Source organism: Diplotaxodon limnothrissa, linkage group LG7 (genome assembly GCF_057381915.1).
Source record: "Diplotaxodon limnothrissa isolate DT_005_m linkage group LG7, D_limnothrissa_male_GT1.1, whole genome shotgun sequence".
Classification (NCBI taxonomy): domain Eukaryota; kingdom Metazoa; phylum Chordata; class Actinopteri; order Cichliformes; family Cichlidae; genus Diplotaxodon; species Diplotaxodon limnothrissa.
Window position 1 is genome coordinate 44,946,122 of NC_140602.1, and position 14,936 is coordinate 44,961,057.

The 14,936-nt window shown below is 40.8% G+C and overlaps 1 protein-coding gene across 1 annotated transcript; it reads left to right on the forward strand.

The window, feature by feature from the left end:
- The first annotated feature begins 12,044 nt into the window (after nucleotides 1-12,044).
- LOC146628902 (uncharacterized) lies at nucleotides 12,045-13,248 on the forward strand. The gene has a single exon (XM_085358178.1). It carries the CDS (start codon nucleotides 12,203-12,205, stop codon nucleotides 13,118-13,120), a length of 918 nt encoding a protein of 305 aa, XP_085214304.1. The 5' UTR covers nucleotides 12,045-12,202; the 3' UTR covers nucleotides 13,121-13,248.
- The last annotated feature ends 1,688 nt before the right edge of the window (nucleotides 13,249-14,936 follow it).

Sequence of the window (14,936 nt, forward strand, 5' to 3'; positions counted from 1 at the left end):
ACCTTTCATCTGGGCCTTTTAATCCAGGCCGGCAGGCACGTGTTGTGCTGCTCCCATTCTTTCTCTCTGTCACTTTCCCCCTCGTCTCTCCTTATCCTTATTACCCCATTCAACGTCTACCAATATTTACTTTAAACACCCTGCTCCTTCCTCTTTAGCAGCTGTCAGGTTACGGCAGAAATCTTCCAAATCTCGGTTTCTGTGCAGAGGGAACTGTTTTCTGATAGATGAGTGACTGAAACTAAAAACATGGGTATAATAGCACACTCTAAGTCAGGTACACACAACCACAAGCGCCCACAGTGGGGAGCCCCTATCCGTATCATCGATTCAACAGGACAAGACTGCATTGAGGCTTCACTGGTGCACAGAGGACGGCACAGACACAACCTGCCTGTTCAGATAAGACGTTTTGGCTTTATACTCAGTCAGTGTTTTCACTTAGGCTTAGTAGCTGTTGTTGACATTTCACCTTCAAATGTCAAGCCAGTGATGACATACCTGTTGAAGAAGAGGAGATAAAGCTCCAGGTGTGACGGAAACATTTGCGTCAGGCATGTTTTGATGTATATGAATACAAAAACGTTCACACTCACACACACACACACAAATGATATGCACCGTTGCCACCATTTTTTCCCTCTGGTTCACATAACATCTTGACTCGTTTAAGTAAACACCTCGCTGATCTTATTTTGGTCTCCCCTTGTTGTACAAGCCGCTGTGCACTGAAGAGCACCAGTGTTTGGCGGCACACAGTCTCATACTGTGTTTTTTCATAACTGTTAACAACCAAGCCTCACGATTAACACACTGCTGTTCAGGCTACATTAAGTCTGGAGATAATCGTTTGGATGTAATGTTCATATAATTAAATGATAATGGCTTTCATCCTATATTTTCTTAATTAAAAAAAAAAGAATAAAAAAATATCACTGCTTTCATCTTTTTGCTGCTTTTAGACTCAAAACCGTTCTTTTTCTTCTTAAAGGGAGCGTGTTTTGCTTTTCCATTTATATCGTCACAGTGGTGGACTGTCATACTAAACATGGCAAAAGGTTTAAAATAAAGAGGTTAAAAGGCTATTAGCCAAAAAGTTCAGACTGCTCTAGACTCTATAGCAGCGGTCCCCAACCTTTTTTGCGCCACAGACCGGTTTATGTCCAACAATATTTTCACAGACCGGCCTTTAAGGTGTCGCGGATAAAAACAACAAAATAAAACCAGTACCAAAAAAAAGAAAATGTATTCATAACACATGGGAAAAGACCAAGTTAACGATTAAAAAACAACGATAAAAAACCTGAAAACCATCAATTTCACACCCGAGCTTCAACTCTCGCGGCCCGGTACCAAACGACTCCGGTCCGCAGCCCAGGGGTTGGGGACTGCTGTTCTATATGGTCGTCTCGGGCACATGGCTGACATGTGGCACACGGGAGGGTGGCCTTTAGGGGAGAGCAGGTCAAACAGCTTGTTTCAGACACCAGATGAAGAGCCACTATAAAATAAATGAGGATTTATTTTTGAACCGTGAATCATCAAAAGTTAACAGTAATAACAAATAAAAAATAGGGAGCTGCTATGGAGCATAAGGGCTTCACTTTAAGTAAGATTTAACATGCCCATGGAGATATTTCTGCAACAGCTAGTGTGTGCATGGCTACTGCAGAGTACAAGATCTTAAAAAGAAAGAGCATCTTAAAAGGAAATAGTTCACTTAAAGTAGTATGTAGCACTAATAGTGGCCCAAAATAAAAATATAAGTGAACTTAACAGATGAGTGATGGTCAAAAAGTGTTAAAAACGAAGAAAATTGCCACCCTGAAATATAGGAAGCTGAATCATACTGCTAAGAGAAAATGGTTAAAAAATAGTTCAAACTGACACATTTAATCTTTGATGAAGTTAGGTAAGTCCAGTAAGGCTAAACTTGCTATAATGTCTTTTAAATCCTAAAAATAAGTTTTGCAGAAAGATCCTTTTATATTTTTATGTTTGCTTTATTATTACTGTGTACAATCATTGGTTTTATGTTTTATAAAACTTCAGCATTCCTCCATCCCTTTCACTCTCCATATTCCTTTTTGTCTCTCCCAGATTGTCTCTGTGCCTCTCACAGCTTCCTGTCTCCCTAATCCTTAATCCTGTGGAAATCGGTCAGGCAGAATGAGCCAGCTTTGATCAGGCTCTCATATCAGGCGTGCTAACAGTGTAAGCGCACCCGGATCCCACAGAACCCTGGAGCCCAGGGGGAGAACTTCAAACAGGCGTTCACCCCTGACTCTGCCTGAGAGGAAGGTGAAAGCGAGGCAGCAGAGATCCTGTCTCGAGAGACTGTGAAAGAAGCTGTCTCTTTCTATAAATTTAGCAAACATTTACATACGGACGTGTCACCATCCAGCTGTAATGACACACTTTCTTTCCTGTGTGAACTACACTCAGAAAAATTATGGTTCTTAAATGGTTCTTCAGATGTCTTCATGGTTCTTTAAAGAACCATCATACGTCAAAGAACCTTTTTATTTTGTGGATGGTTCTTCAGCTATTACAAATGGTTCTTTAAAGAACAAAAGGTTCTTCATCCTTAGCAATCTAAGTTTGATGGTGTAAATGGCATAAATATTTATTCACTATAATGAGGCTGTGAATTATACTGTGTGTTTTCTTTGTGTGCATGTGTGTGCGAAGGGGGAGGGCGGGATACCTGGCAATTACCCTTTAAGAGAAGATGGTAGGAAGCTGAATATTCAAATAAAAGTTAGAAATATTTGCAAACAGTAGACACAATACACACATTCAAATACTGTACTTTAGTTTTAAATTTTAATAAAGCATTACTATTTTCTACTCCAAGGCATTGCTTTTGAGATTATTATATATTTTTGAAAATATAGCATAATGATAATACTAGTTATTGTAAACTTTACAAACCACCCAGCAGTATGTAAAGTCAAATTATAAAATACAAGTAAATAACAATTGCAGAACAGAATGTCAGTGTAATGAACACACACTTCGTTTTGACAAAGCGCACTGCTTAGGTAAATGATCTGAGTAGTTGTTCATCACTGAGCAATTTGTTAATATGTGTTTCGAGCCAAATAAATGACAGGGAGAGAGAGAGTGACGTCAGAACACGTCATACTATAACCTCCCGGGAGCGGACGGAGGGGTCCGTCGTTGGGATGCGCATGCGCAGACAGAGTGTGCGAGCGGCGGGCCTTGACCTTTCGGGAAAAAAAACCTCACGGACGGTGACAGCGAAACGGATAACAGTCTTCAGTACCTGCTGGACTTTGAAGCTGTGGATTCTGGGACTGTTGGAAAAGGTAAAACATTTTCATTAAAACCTTATTACTGTTTTGTTTTTGTTACTCGTCATTGTAGCTTGCTGTTAATGTTGTGCTAACAGTAGCGATTAGCTAGATACGTTAGCCGTTGATGTCAGCGCAATTTAGTATCCAACTGTTTTCTTAACAAAACCACTGTTATAATTAAGTGAAGCTGCTCCCAGCTAATTTGAACTTTTGGCTTCTAAAATATGTGGTTCAATTGCGTGCTGCGTACATAACCTAATGTCAGCTAGACCGAAATTAAAATTTAATATATTGTTAAAGTCACTAAAATGGCGCCTGAAGCCTGTTGTGGCGTGAGCTGTGTCTGCTCTAGAAACTCTGAAATTCTGTAGATCTGAGCCGTACATTAAATACTCACATGAACCTGTACTTTGAATTCTGTATGAGCTGTATAAAATGCAGCTATGCATAAGAGTTTTGAATGAATAATTAGATTAGATAACTCTTTATTGTCTAATCAAATTATATAGAAATGAATATAAATGTGACATGAGAAGGTGTCTTTGACTGTTCCTGCATAACTTAGTTTCGGACTAGTTGACAAGTTATGCTCCGGTCATTTGATGTTTCCAAGATAGATGTTCTTTTGTAATATAGTTAATTTTTTTGTATATTTCATTTATCCACCATCATACATACAAGCTAAGAAGAGGTCGTTATACTAACAAGAGGTATCAACGCTGGGCCAAAGTTCAGCACATGGGTAAAGTTTGTAATCCAGCCAGGGTGTAAATATCACTCAGCAGCCAGAGCTGAAGCAGGTAGCATCAACACATAAATCTACTCTACCCGGCTTAAATCACAAGAGCACCTCTGACCAAAAAGCTGTAGATTTTTCTTGTTTGCACAAATTAATCCAGATTCACATTAATTGTGTTCACAGCTCCAACAAAATGAGGAAGAGGAGGGGGAGAAACACAATTAGGTTGAATTACAATTGGATGGAAGGCGAGGACAAGGAGAAGGAAGCTTAGGATGAGGAGGAAGAGAAGCAGCAGGAGCATCTTTAGGGCTCCCTATGATGAGGTTTGTTTCATTAATATGGTCCTCTCACAAAGAAAGATGACTTGTTTTAGTTCACCTACTTCCTGTATTAAATAGTGATGTGCAAAATGTTGTGAAAAACCATGGAGCAGGTATGTATAGTGCATCTGCAGGTAAATGAACATCAAATCTCTAAGACAGACTGAAATCTGTATATTTATCACCCTTATGATAAAACCCACGTCAGCCATTGGTTTATGGACTTTGTATTTTGAAGCCTCAACATTTGCTTTATTGCTGTTGCTATGTTGGGACCATATTAGGATGAGGGATCAGAATCTGGAGTCATGCACACTATTGTTTCATTTAGTGTGTATCCATAAGATTCGTACAGCAGATCCAAGTTGTGCCTTGAAAACAGGAAAGTCGTCTGCATAGAGGAGAACTGTAATAGCAGGCTTTTACAAAGTGAGGCTTTGTGCACTCGTTTTACTTCTGTCACCCTGTTTTGATGCAGATTTCACTTGAAATCAGGCAAGAACTGGACTTATTTTTTATAATGTGTTCTTGTGAATTAATTGTGTATCGCATATGTTTGATTTGACTTTCTGCAAGACAACAGTCGTCCACTGGCCAAAAAAGTTTTCCAAATACCTCCACGTGATCTAGCCTGGATTTAGAAAAGAATAGCACAAAAAATCTGCACCTCCTGCTTCAGATGCAATTTGTGTTTCTGTGTTCAGAGGCAGCGGTGAGAGGGGAGACCTCGGCTCATCCAGCTGGAGAGCCTGACCAGGACGAGTCGAACATTAACTCAGCTCTTCCAGGGCACCCTGCAGACTCGGCTGTTGGCAACAACGAGGGATGACGTGAACGCCAAACAGGAGTCCATCACAGGTCAACTGCAGGTATGCGAGTCAGACCTTCTGAGGAGGGTTTCACTTCTCTCTCTTCTTTATAATTGACTCTTTTCTCTCTCTTTCAGCTCCTTGTCTCAGAGTGGGAGGGGTTTGAAGCACAAAGGGAGGAACTTGTCGTTTGGTTGGCTGATATGGATGTCCGCCTGAGTGAGGTTGACCAGCTGACAGGAAACACCAGTGAAAAACTGAAACAACTGCAGGTGTGGGCTTGTTTTGATATGACATATATTTGATATGATACATACGTCAGAGACATTATCCTAAACTGAACTAACAAAGGACCATGAGTACAACATGAAACGTACATTACATAGCGTAAGGCTGAAGTTCATTGATCATTTTAATCATAAACTTGTTGAAATATTTTTACTGAACATGCAAACATCTGCTGATGAAAATGTGTTGATTTATTGGTCTGTTATGAAGCTATTGCTATTTCTAATGTGTTTTATCACTTTCTGATGTTTTATTAATTAAACAATACATGTATTATTTGTTGTGTTATCTGTAGCTATAGTATTTATATATATTTATTTATAGTATAGCAAATATATTTAATTATTACTGTTTAAAACACTAACTGACCCAAGACTTTGTGGACTGGTGCCAGCTGAACTACCTCCAGATCAACGCCAGTAAAACCAAGGAACTGGTGGTAGACTTCCGCAGGCACAAGCATTCTCCACTGCAACCACTGAACATCCAAGGTATGGACATTGAGGCTGTGGACAGCTACAGGTACCTTGGTGTTCATCTGAACAATAGACTGGACTGGACTCATAACTCAGACGCCCTCTACAGGAAAGGGCAGAGCAGGCTGTACCTGCTGCGGAGACTCAGGTCGTTTGGAGTGGAGGGCCCACTCCTGAAGACCTTCTATGACTCTGTTGTGGCTTCTGCTATCTTTTATGGCGTGGTCTGCTGGGGCGGCAGCATCTCTGCTGGGGACAGGAAGAGACTGAACAGGGTGATCCGAAGGGCCAGCTCTGTTCTAGGATGCCCTCTGGACCCAGTGGAGGTGGTGAGTGACAGGAGAACGGCGGCTAAGCTGTCATCCCTGATGGACAACATCTCCCACCCCATGCAGCAGACTGTGACAGCACTGAGCAGCTCCTTCAGTGGGAGACTGCGGCACCCACGGTGTGGGACGGAGAGATTTCGCAGGTCTTTCCTCCCCACTGCTGTCAGACTCCATAATAAAGACTTTAACTGATCAAGCACACACATCCATACATATGCAATAATACTAAGTGCAATAATCCTATCTGTCATCGTTGTATTTTTACTCAGTTGTATATAGTATTTGTATTTGTATTCTATTCTTATCTTATTGTATATTTATTTTATTTTATTCTACTGTATATAGTATTCTATTCTGTACAGTTGTGTACTGTATTTATTCTTATTGTATTCTAATTTTTGCCTCATAACTTTTGCACTGTCCACTTCCTGCTGTGACAAAACAAATTTCCCACGTGTGGGACTAATAAAGGTTATCTTATCTTAATATGTGACATGTATTAGTAGTGATGTTGTGCTGAGGGTTAAAATGCCTTTTTGTCTTTTGGTAACTACAAAATGACAATAAACCATTAATATATGTCTATGCTGTGCTAGTATTTATTTTGCCCTACTCAAATTCAATTTATGATGCATTTTATTTTGAAAGATTTAAAATGGTTTTTTAAAGAACCACTCAAAAAAGGTTCTTTAAAATGGTTCTTTTAAAGAACCATTTGAAGGACCTTTTTAAAAATGGTTCTTTAAAGAACCATTTTTAAAAAGGTTCTTTGAAAAACCATTAAAGGTGCCCCAAAGAACCATTTCTTGATGGTTCTTTGGGGCACCTTTAAAGGTTCTTCAATGAACCACTGAAAGAAATGGTTCTTCAAAGAACCATTGTTTGAAAGGTTCTTTGTGGCACCAAAAAAGGTTCTTCTATGGCATCAGTCTAAAGAACCACTTTTGGTTCCAGTTGGCACCTTTATTTTTCTGAGTGTAAACTTGCTGTGGGAACAGAGATCAGTACAGGGTGTAAAGCAGAGATGTAAAAGTCGCTTTTGTGAGCAGTGTCTCTGACACCAAGCATAGAGTCTGTGTCACTGGTGTTCCTGTGTTGTGATTTATGGCTGAGGATTGTAATACTTATCCTCAGCCTTATCATAAAACGACTAATGGACAACCTTTTAAGCTTAGGCTTCTTTAAATGGTTGTACAGAGCACCAAAAAAAAGTCCAAAACAAACATGGCACATATGCCATATTCATTTGGTAATTCGGAATGAATCCCATGAGGTACACAAGTTATGAAAATGACATCATCCTTTCAATCATTCATTCTCTTCAGACTTTGTGCACAGGGGCAGGTATTCTAAGTGGAGAGGTTATCGTACATTGCTAGATAGTGATCACATAAAAAAAAAAAAAAATGAATCACAGAGGCCAGCCTTGTAAAACCAACAGACAGGGTACATAAAGGATTTCCTTTCTCACAACCACATGACCTGGAGGTTTGTGCTCTCTGCAGATGTACAACAATACTGACAGTGTACTCAGACTCTCTGTTTAATCAGTTCAGAAGTATAATCAGGTGCTTTAAATCAGCCAGAGAAATGAAGCATTTAGCAGGGCCAGCGTGAGCGCAAGATGTGCACCATCTGATCTGTGATATGTGACTACCTGCTGCTGTAATAATTTTTCCTCCTTTTCTCCTTTTGAAAACATCACTTTTGGCAATACTGGACTTTAAAAACTTAGTTTCAGCAAACATGGCCTATATAAACTGAATTTTATCTGATAATAACAGCAAATAACAAACAATGAGAAAAAATAGAAAGCCCTGCATTTACATGATCTTCCAAGTGTTGCGCTCTGGTGTGGCATCTAGCTTGGTTTTACTGTAAATGCTGACACCTAGTGGCCAAGCATGTACATAACATATAGTTAAGAGGAAACAGTTTGGATGTACCAGCTGTGGTGAGCCCTGGTGAATAAGGGAGCAGCTGAAAGTTTCTTCTCCTTCTTTTTGTTTCACCACATAATTATATATCCAAAAGCATTGTCATAGATGCAACTTCACCTGCAACCTCAATCAGGTACAAATGTTTTCAATTAAAAACATTAAAATATACACATGCAGCCTATTATCATTGTTGTAGTGTGTGTTTCTCTCTGTGTGAAGACATATTATGACAATGTAATCCATCATATTTATTGTGTGAAAAAGTCCATTGTCGCTGATAAGTAATTCTGGTTCAGCTATATTTTGGTACTTTTCCACTATTTTTAAACCTTGCCCAAGGTCCTCATTTCATTTTTTGCAATATTTATCTATAGACATAAAAACACACATTAGACAAGATGTGTCACCTCTGAGCTCATGTGTGCTAATTACGGGAAACGGTTCAATATTTGTAATTATGTACTTTATAATTTCTTTTAACAAAGTTAGCTTTTACCAAATACATAATTCCCATTTTTATGTCATTTGTAGGCATAATTTGCACTTCTTGTTTCATATTTTCACATTTCATTATATCTGGAAGATTTTTCTTGTGGTGTTTGATTAAGTGCTGTTATTCTTAAGCTTCTGACCAAATAAAATTATTTTAGGGAGAAACTGGTATTTTAATGACTTTCAAACACCACTTCAACCATCTGTTTCACCCAAAAGATCTCCCCATTTTATCCTCATTCTACCCGTTGTTTAGAAAAGATTAACTTAAGATTCCTACATAGTATTCATTTTTTTAATTAAACATTCTGCATGTGCTTTCTGTTTACTTTTGGGATAATTCTGCAAGGCCAAACGCGCTCATGCACCAGTGGATGCACTGATGGACATTTGCCTATAGACACTTTGACATGTGGATTGAAAGAACCAGGGATTGAACCTGTGACCTTCTGTCTGGAGCTACGGGGACAAACTTTTTATGTAAACATTGAAGTGCTTCATCGTGTATGCACACCACTGGGCTATGGTGCATTTCTACATATGCCCAATGTATCTGCCATTCCCCTGTTGGTGTTCTTCCTTCGTTATTGGAATAATGTTGGTCCAGGATCAAAATTGCAGCTACTCAATCACACTGTTGTGACGTCATAGCTTTATAATGTGTGGAGGGGGGCGGAGAAAGAAAAATGACTTTTTTATAAATTAACCTGTCTTTTAGAACAAACAGTAAGCACTTTTTTGTGTTTTTCCTTTATTAATTTATACAATATAATAAACATATTATCCAGTTAGATTTGCCGTTAGCTAAATTTAGGTCGCGTTCGTCTGCTAACTTCTTGGCTAATGCTAACTGACTGCTCAGACAACACCAACGCAGGGATATCAGTTCAGGCCATGTAACCACTGACATTAGTCAATTGTAATCCCACAATCAAATGTTAGACTGCATAATCAGCTCATAGATCCATATGTTCATGTCCACCTGTCACCGTGTGGACAAAAATTTTCATTACTACTTGGCAGCTTTTTAAAATGTTTTTTAAAGGCTAAGAAACGTCAAAGATAACAGGATTATGTCTTGGAGTAGCACTTTTTTCAGTAGGTTTTTTTCTTTTAGATATTTTATCACTTATTCATCTGTTACTTTTGGCTCTGTATCTTTGAGCTAAGACACACATCCTTTAATGAGCTTTTCTTTGTTCAAGAAATATGTTTGTTTCAAAAAACATTTAATGGTTTTCATATTTTTGTGATTTATTCTTGGATGTTACTGCATGCAGGACCAGAAGCTTTCATTACTAATGTGCTAAACAAGTTCTTAAGTCACACTTGTTGGCTGAGGTGGTTAGGAGCTGTGCTTAGTGTTCCCACAGTGCAGCTCATAACTGATCTCAGAGTAGTGACAACTTGTCTTGCACGCTAATCTCCTGTCAGAAAACAAATAGATTTCACAAGCACATGGCTTGCCTGCCCTGAGGGAACGCAACTGATTGAGACCATTTCTACGTTTTTAGCTAATATCTTGGGAATCATCTTGAGGTGTAATCTCACCCCAACCAGTCGCAGTAGATGGCTGCCCCTCCCTGAGCCTGGTTCTGCCGGAGGTTTCTTCCTGTTAAAAGGAAGTTTTTCCTTCCCACTGAAAGGAAGTGGGGAGTGCTTGCTCATAGGGGGTCATATGATTGTTGGGTTTTCTCTGAATCTATTATTGTACGATCTACCGTAAATATAAAGTGCCTTGAGGCGACTGTTGTTGTGATTTGACGCTATATAAATCAACAGTTTGCCCCAAAGAGATATAATCAACACTAAATGGTTTCAGTTCCTCCATTGGATGGACTTTAAAATACAGTATGTTCAATATTTCTCTCTATTACTGTCCGCACATAGAGATGTTTGCTTTTCAATTGTATGATCAACATGTTCATGTGTCTTTGCTCTAGATATTATTTTTACAAAATCGTAGAGAAAGTTTATTTAAACATCAGTTAATTAAGAGCATTAAGAGCATTATTTGATGTAAGCACATGGGTCTAAAATGAATAACCTGCCAACTGTGTTACAGCCATGTAACTGACAATGTACCTGTCACAGACTGGGCCTCTGACCCAGCGCTCTGAGTTTATTTTTGTATTCTTCTCATGTTAGCGTTGTGATCGTGTGTTATTCCTATTTAGTTTAGGTTAAAGGCAGCCATTATTTATTGTTTCCTTGTGTTGTGTTTTAGGTCTGTGAGCTTAGTGTTGCCATGTCTACTTTCTTGTTTTATTTTGAAGTAAATCGTGTGTTCTGGGTTCCTGTGGTTACTTTTTCTCTCCCGTGTTGCCATTATGTTTGATTCTAGTCAGCTGTGTCCCCGTGTGTCTCCACTTCCCCTGATCACCTCATGTGTGTATTTAAGTCCTCAGTCTTCCTGTGTTCAGCATTGCGTCGTCTGTTAGCTCTCAATCAATCAATCAATCAATCAATCTTTATTTATAAAGCACTTTTCATACAGAAAAAATGTAGCACAAAGTGCTTTACATAGTTAAAAGCAGCCCACCCCACCCTCCAACTCACTCCCCACACTCTCAATACACATATATCCCCCCACCCCCACCCACACACACATACACACACGCGCACACTTAAAGAGTAAAAATTGGGCTGGGCTCGCATGAGCCAAGTGAGGAAACATTATAACAGAGAGCCGTCTGCACCGGGAGCCGGTCACAGACCGCAGCCTCCGGGCTGGGCACACAGCAGGAGGGAGGCCAAGGAGCCCCCCAACCAGGCTGAGAGGACCCCAGAGACCCAGCAGCCACGGTCAATAACAGCCCCGGTGCAGAGAGCGCCCTCCGAGGAAACACTGGAGATATGACGCAATACGATATATACAGGGTAAAATGATAAAATAAATAAGAACAGGATACAATATAAATATAAATAGAGTAAGAAGATTAAAAAATGAATAAGAATAAAATCAAAAAATATTAGGTAAATCCTAAATTAATAATAGAATAACAGGATAGAATAAATAAGCATAAAAAATAAATAAACGCTAAGTAAAAGCTAAATTAAAAAGGTGGGTCTTGAGCCTGTTCTTAAAAACATGTACGTTCTCTGCGGCCCTGAGCTCCTCCGGCAGGCTGTTCCACAGACGAGGACCATACCACTGAAAAGCTGCCTCTCCGTGAGTATGTGTCCTGACTTTAGGGACAATCAAAAGGCCAGTACCAGAGGACCTCAGGGTCCGCGAGGGTTCTTATGGTAAAAGCAGATCTGAGAGATAAGAAGGCCCAAGACCATTAAGACATTTAAAAACCAATAAAAGAGAGGGGAGGGGAGAGAGCAGCGACATGTGAAGACGTGTTTTTGCGAGCTCTGCTTAGATTGACCATTTGCGTAATTTTCCCGCTCCCCTTCTAGTACATCCCGGCGCGAACCCGTCTCACAAGTGCCTAATCTTTCGAATCAGTTGTATTTTGTAGTCTAAAGCTGTTCAACATGCCTAAATCGCTCAAGCAGAAGCCGGGGCCTGATGCCTCGGACTTGCCTGGTGCGGATCCGGCCGCGGGGGTGGGGGCCGGGCCGGATCTCGACACAATCATGGCTGCCATAAAGCAAACGGAGCAGAATGTGCTAGCCAAGATCGACTCGTCTGTGATGGCAGCTGCAGGTGAACTACACAAGAAAATAGACGACTTGGCGGGTGATTTAAGGTCAGAGGTCCTGAGTGTGCGCGCAGAGTTTGCGAAGGCTATCGAAGACATGCAGAAAGAAAACGCCACGCTCTCGACCCGCACTGATGATCTTGAGGAGGAAGCTAATGGCCAGGCTAACCGTGTTGTAGCACTGGAAGCTAAAGTTGATGCGCTATCTGCCCAAGTCGTCCGGTTGGCAGACAAGGCCGATGATTTGGAGTCCCGGCAACGTCGTGATAACTGCAGACTAATTGGAGTGGAAGAGGGATTCGGAAATATTCGACCGGAGAAAGCCGTGGCTGAATTGTTGAAGGAAGCGCTCGCCCTCGACTATACGCCGACGCTCGATCGGGCGCATAGGAGCCTGCAGCCGAGGCCAAAGGATGGAGATGCCCCGAGACCGATAATCGTCAAGTTCCACTATTTTCAGGAGAAAGTGGATGTTCTTCGAAAGGCCATGGGGGCAGGTCCCATTACCCGTAATGGGAAGCGTTTCTACATCTACCCAGATTACTCGGCCACCGTTAGAAAGAAGAGATCGGCCTTTACCGAGGTGAGAAGATTGCTTCGCCGGTGTACGGGAGTGAAATATGGTCTCCTGTATCCAGCTACATTGAAAATCACGACCCCGGCTGGCGAACAGATGTCTTTCGAAGACCCGATCAAGGCAAGGCACTACGTCGAGACCAATCTGCGCCCACGGGAGACGGAGGGAGAGTGACAGTTAATTCACGGACCACAACAAGTATCACACGCTGCGTGCTACCATTGAGGTAGTCTGCACAGGCTGTGCATTGACTGGTGAACGTCGCCACGCTACGGTTGGATGCCCTTTATGATTGGACAAGGTATAGCTATAAGATGTTGGGGATTTCTGTGGATGTCATGTGGCCTGGGGAATATTTTATTTCAGAATATCTTTGGTATCCTCATTGGTCTTAGTTCCAGCCCGACACCATAACCCCAACAGTGCTTTTATTTTGCTTTTTGATGTATTCTGATTAATTAATCCCCTTTTTCTTATCACCAGTGTCATTATTTTTATTGGGTTTTACCCCTTTCTTGTGGGATTATTTTCCAACCGTGAGTGTTCAGAGCCGTACCGGCCTGTAAGTGGATGGGTGCCGACATGCATGCGGCAATAATGATGCTGAGTCAAGGGTCCTATTATACTTTGTTCTGTCTTTGCTGAGTTCATGTAAGAGTTTAAGCTAGTGTAAACGTGTTATATGCCTAGGAGAGAGAGGAGTGTTTTCAGGGCAGTCTCAGGTTTGTGGAAGACCAGCCCAGGGGTCCAGGATGGTGAGAGGTTTATCTATGTTTATCTGTTTGTTTTTGTTAGTTTTGCTTTGGGTTTATCTGTGGTTTATGTTGTGGCTCAAACAGGCACTGAAACACTGAGATATAACCAACGTGCAGGATCAGTCTATTATCGATTGTGGCACTATGACTTTGGATAATGTGAATAATCAACAGAAATCGGTCTCATTCATTAGCTGGAACGTCAAAGGGCTGAATAATTTGGTTAAAAGAAGCAAGGTATTTAGTCATTTGAAATCGCTCAAACCTGACGTGATGTTTCTACAGGAGACACACTTAAATACTAACTCCCAAAAAAGATTAGGTTGTAAGTGGATTGGACAAATATATCATTCACGTTTTAACTACAAAGCCAGGGGAACAGCAATCTTAATTAGGAAGGGGGTTCCATTTGAACACTCTGAAGTGATATCAGATCCTAATGGCAGATATGTTGTTGTAGTGGGCAAGCTGTTTAACACACCACTAATACTGGCTAATATTTATGGACCTAACTGGGACAACGCACAGTTCTTTCTTAATTTTTTTTCGACTCTCCCAGACCTTGTCTCCTATAAACTAATTCTAGGTGGAGACTTTAATTGTGTCCTTTCTCCCCAGCTGGACCGATCAAGCGTAAGGTCGAGCAACACCCTATCGTCAGCAGCAGTGGCTATTAATTCCCTACTTCGTTCTTACGGCTTATCAGACCCTTGGCGTGCAACGAACCCATCTACGAAGCAATTTTCCTTTTTTTCCCCTGTACATCATAGTTACTCCAGGATTGATTACTTCATTGTCGATAACCAGCTACTTCCCTTAATTTCCAGCACCAAATACCACAGTATAGTGTTGTCAGATCATAGCCCTGTGCAGATGGGTCTGGTTTTTCCAGGTAATGTAGCGCCCCAACGAACGTGGCGGCTAGACCCCCTATTACTTTTATGTGAACGCTTTAAAACGTTTCTCAGCAATCAGATTGACTTCTTTCTAGAAATTAATGACACCCAGGATGTGTCGAGGGGAGTCTTGTGGGAGTCTATGAAAGCCTATATTAGGGGCCAAGTTATTTCTTATGTGGCACACAGAGACAAGGAGCGCTCTAAACAACTTAAAGAACTGGCTGACAAGATTGCGGATATGGATAGGCGTTACGCTCTTTCACCTACGCCAGATCTTTTTAAGGAGAAATTACTGTTGCAAACTGAATTTGACACGCTTATGACATGGAGAGCCGA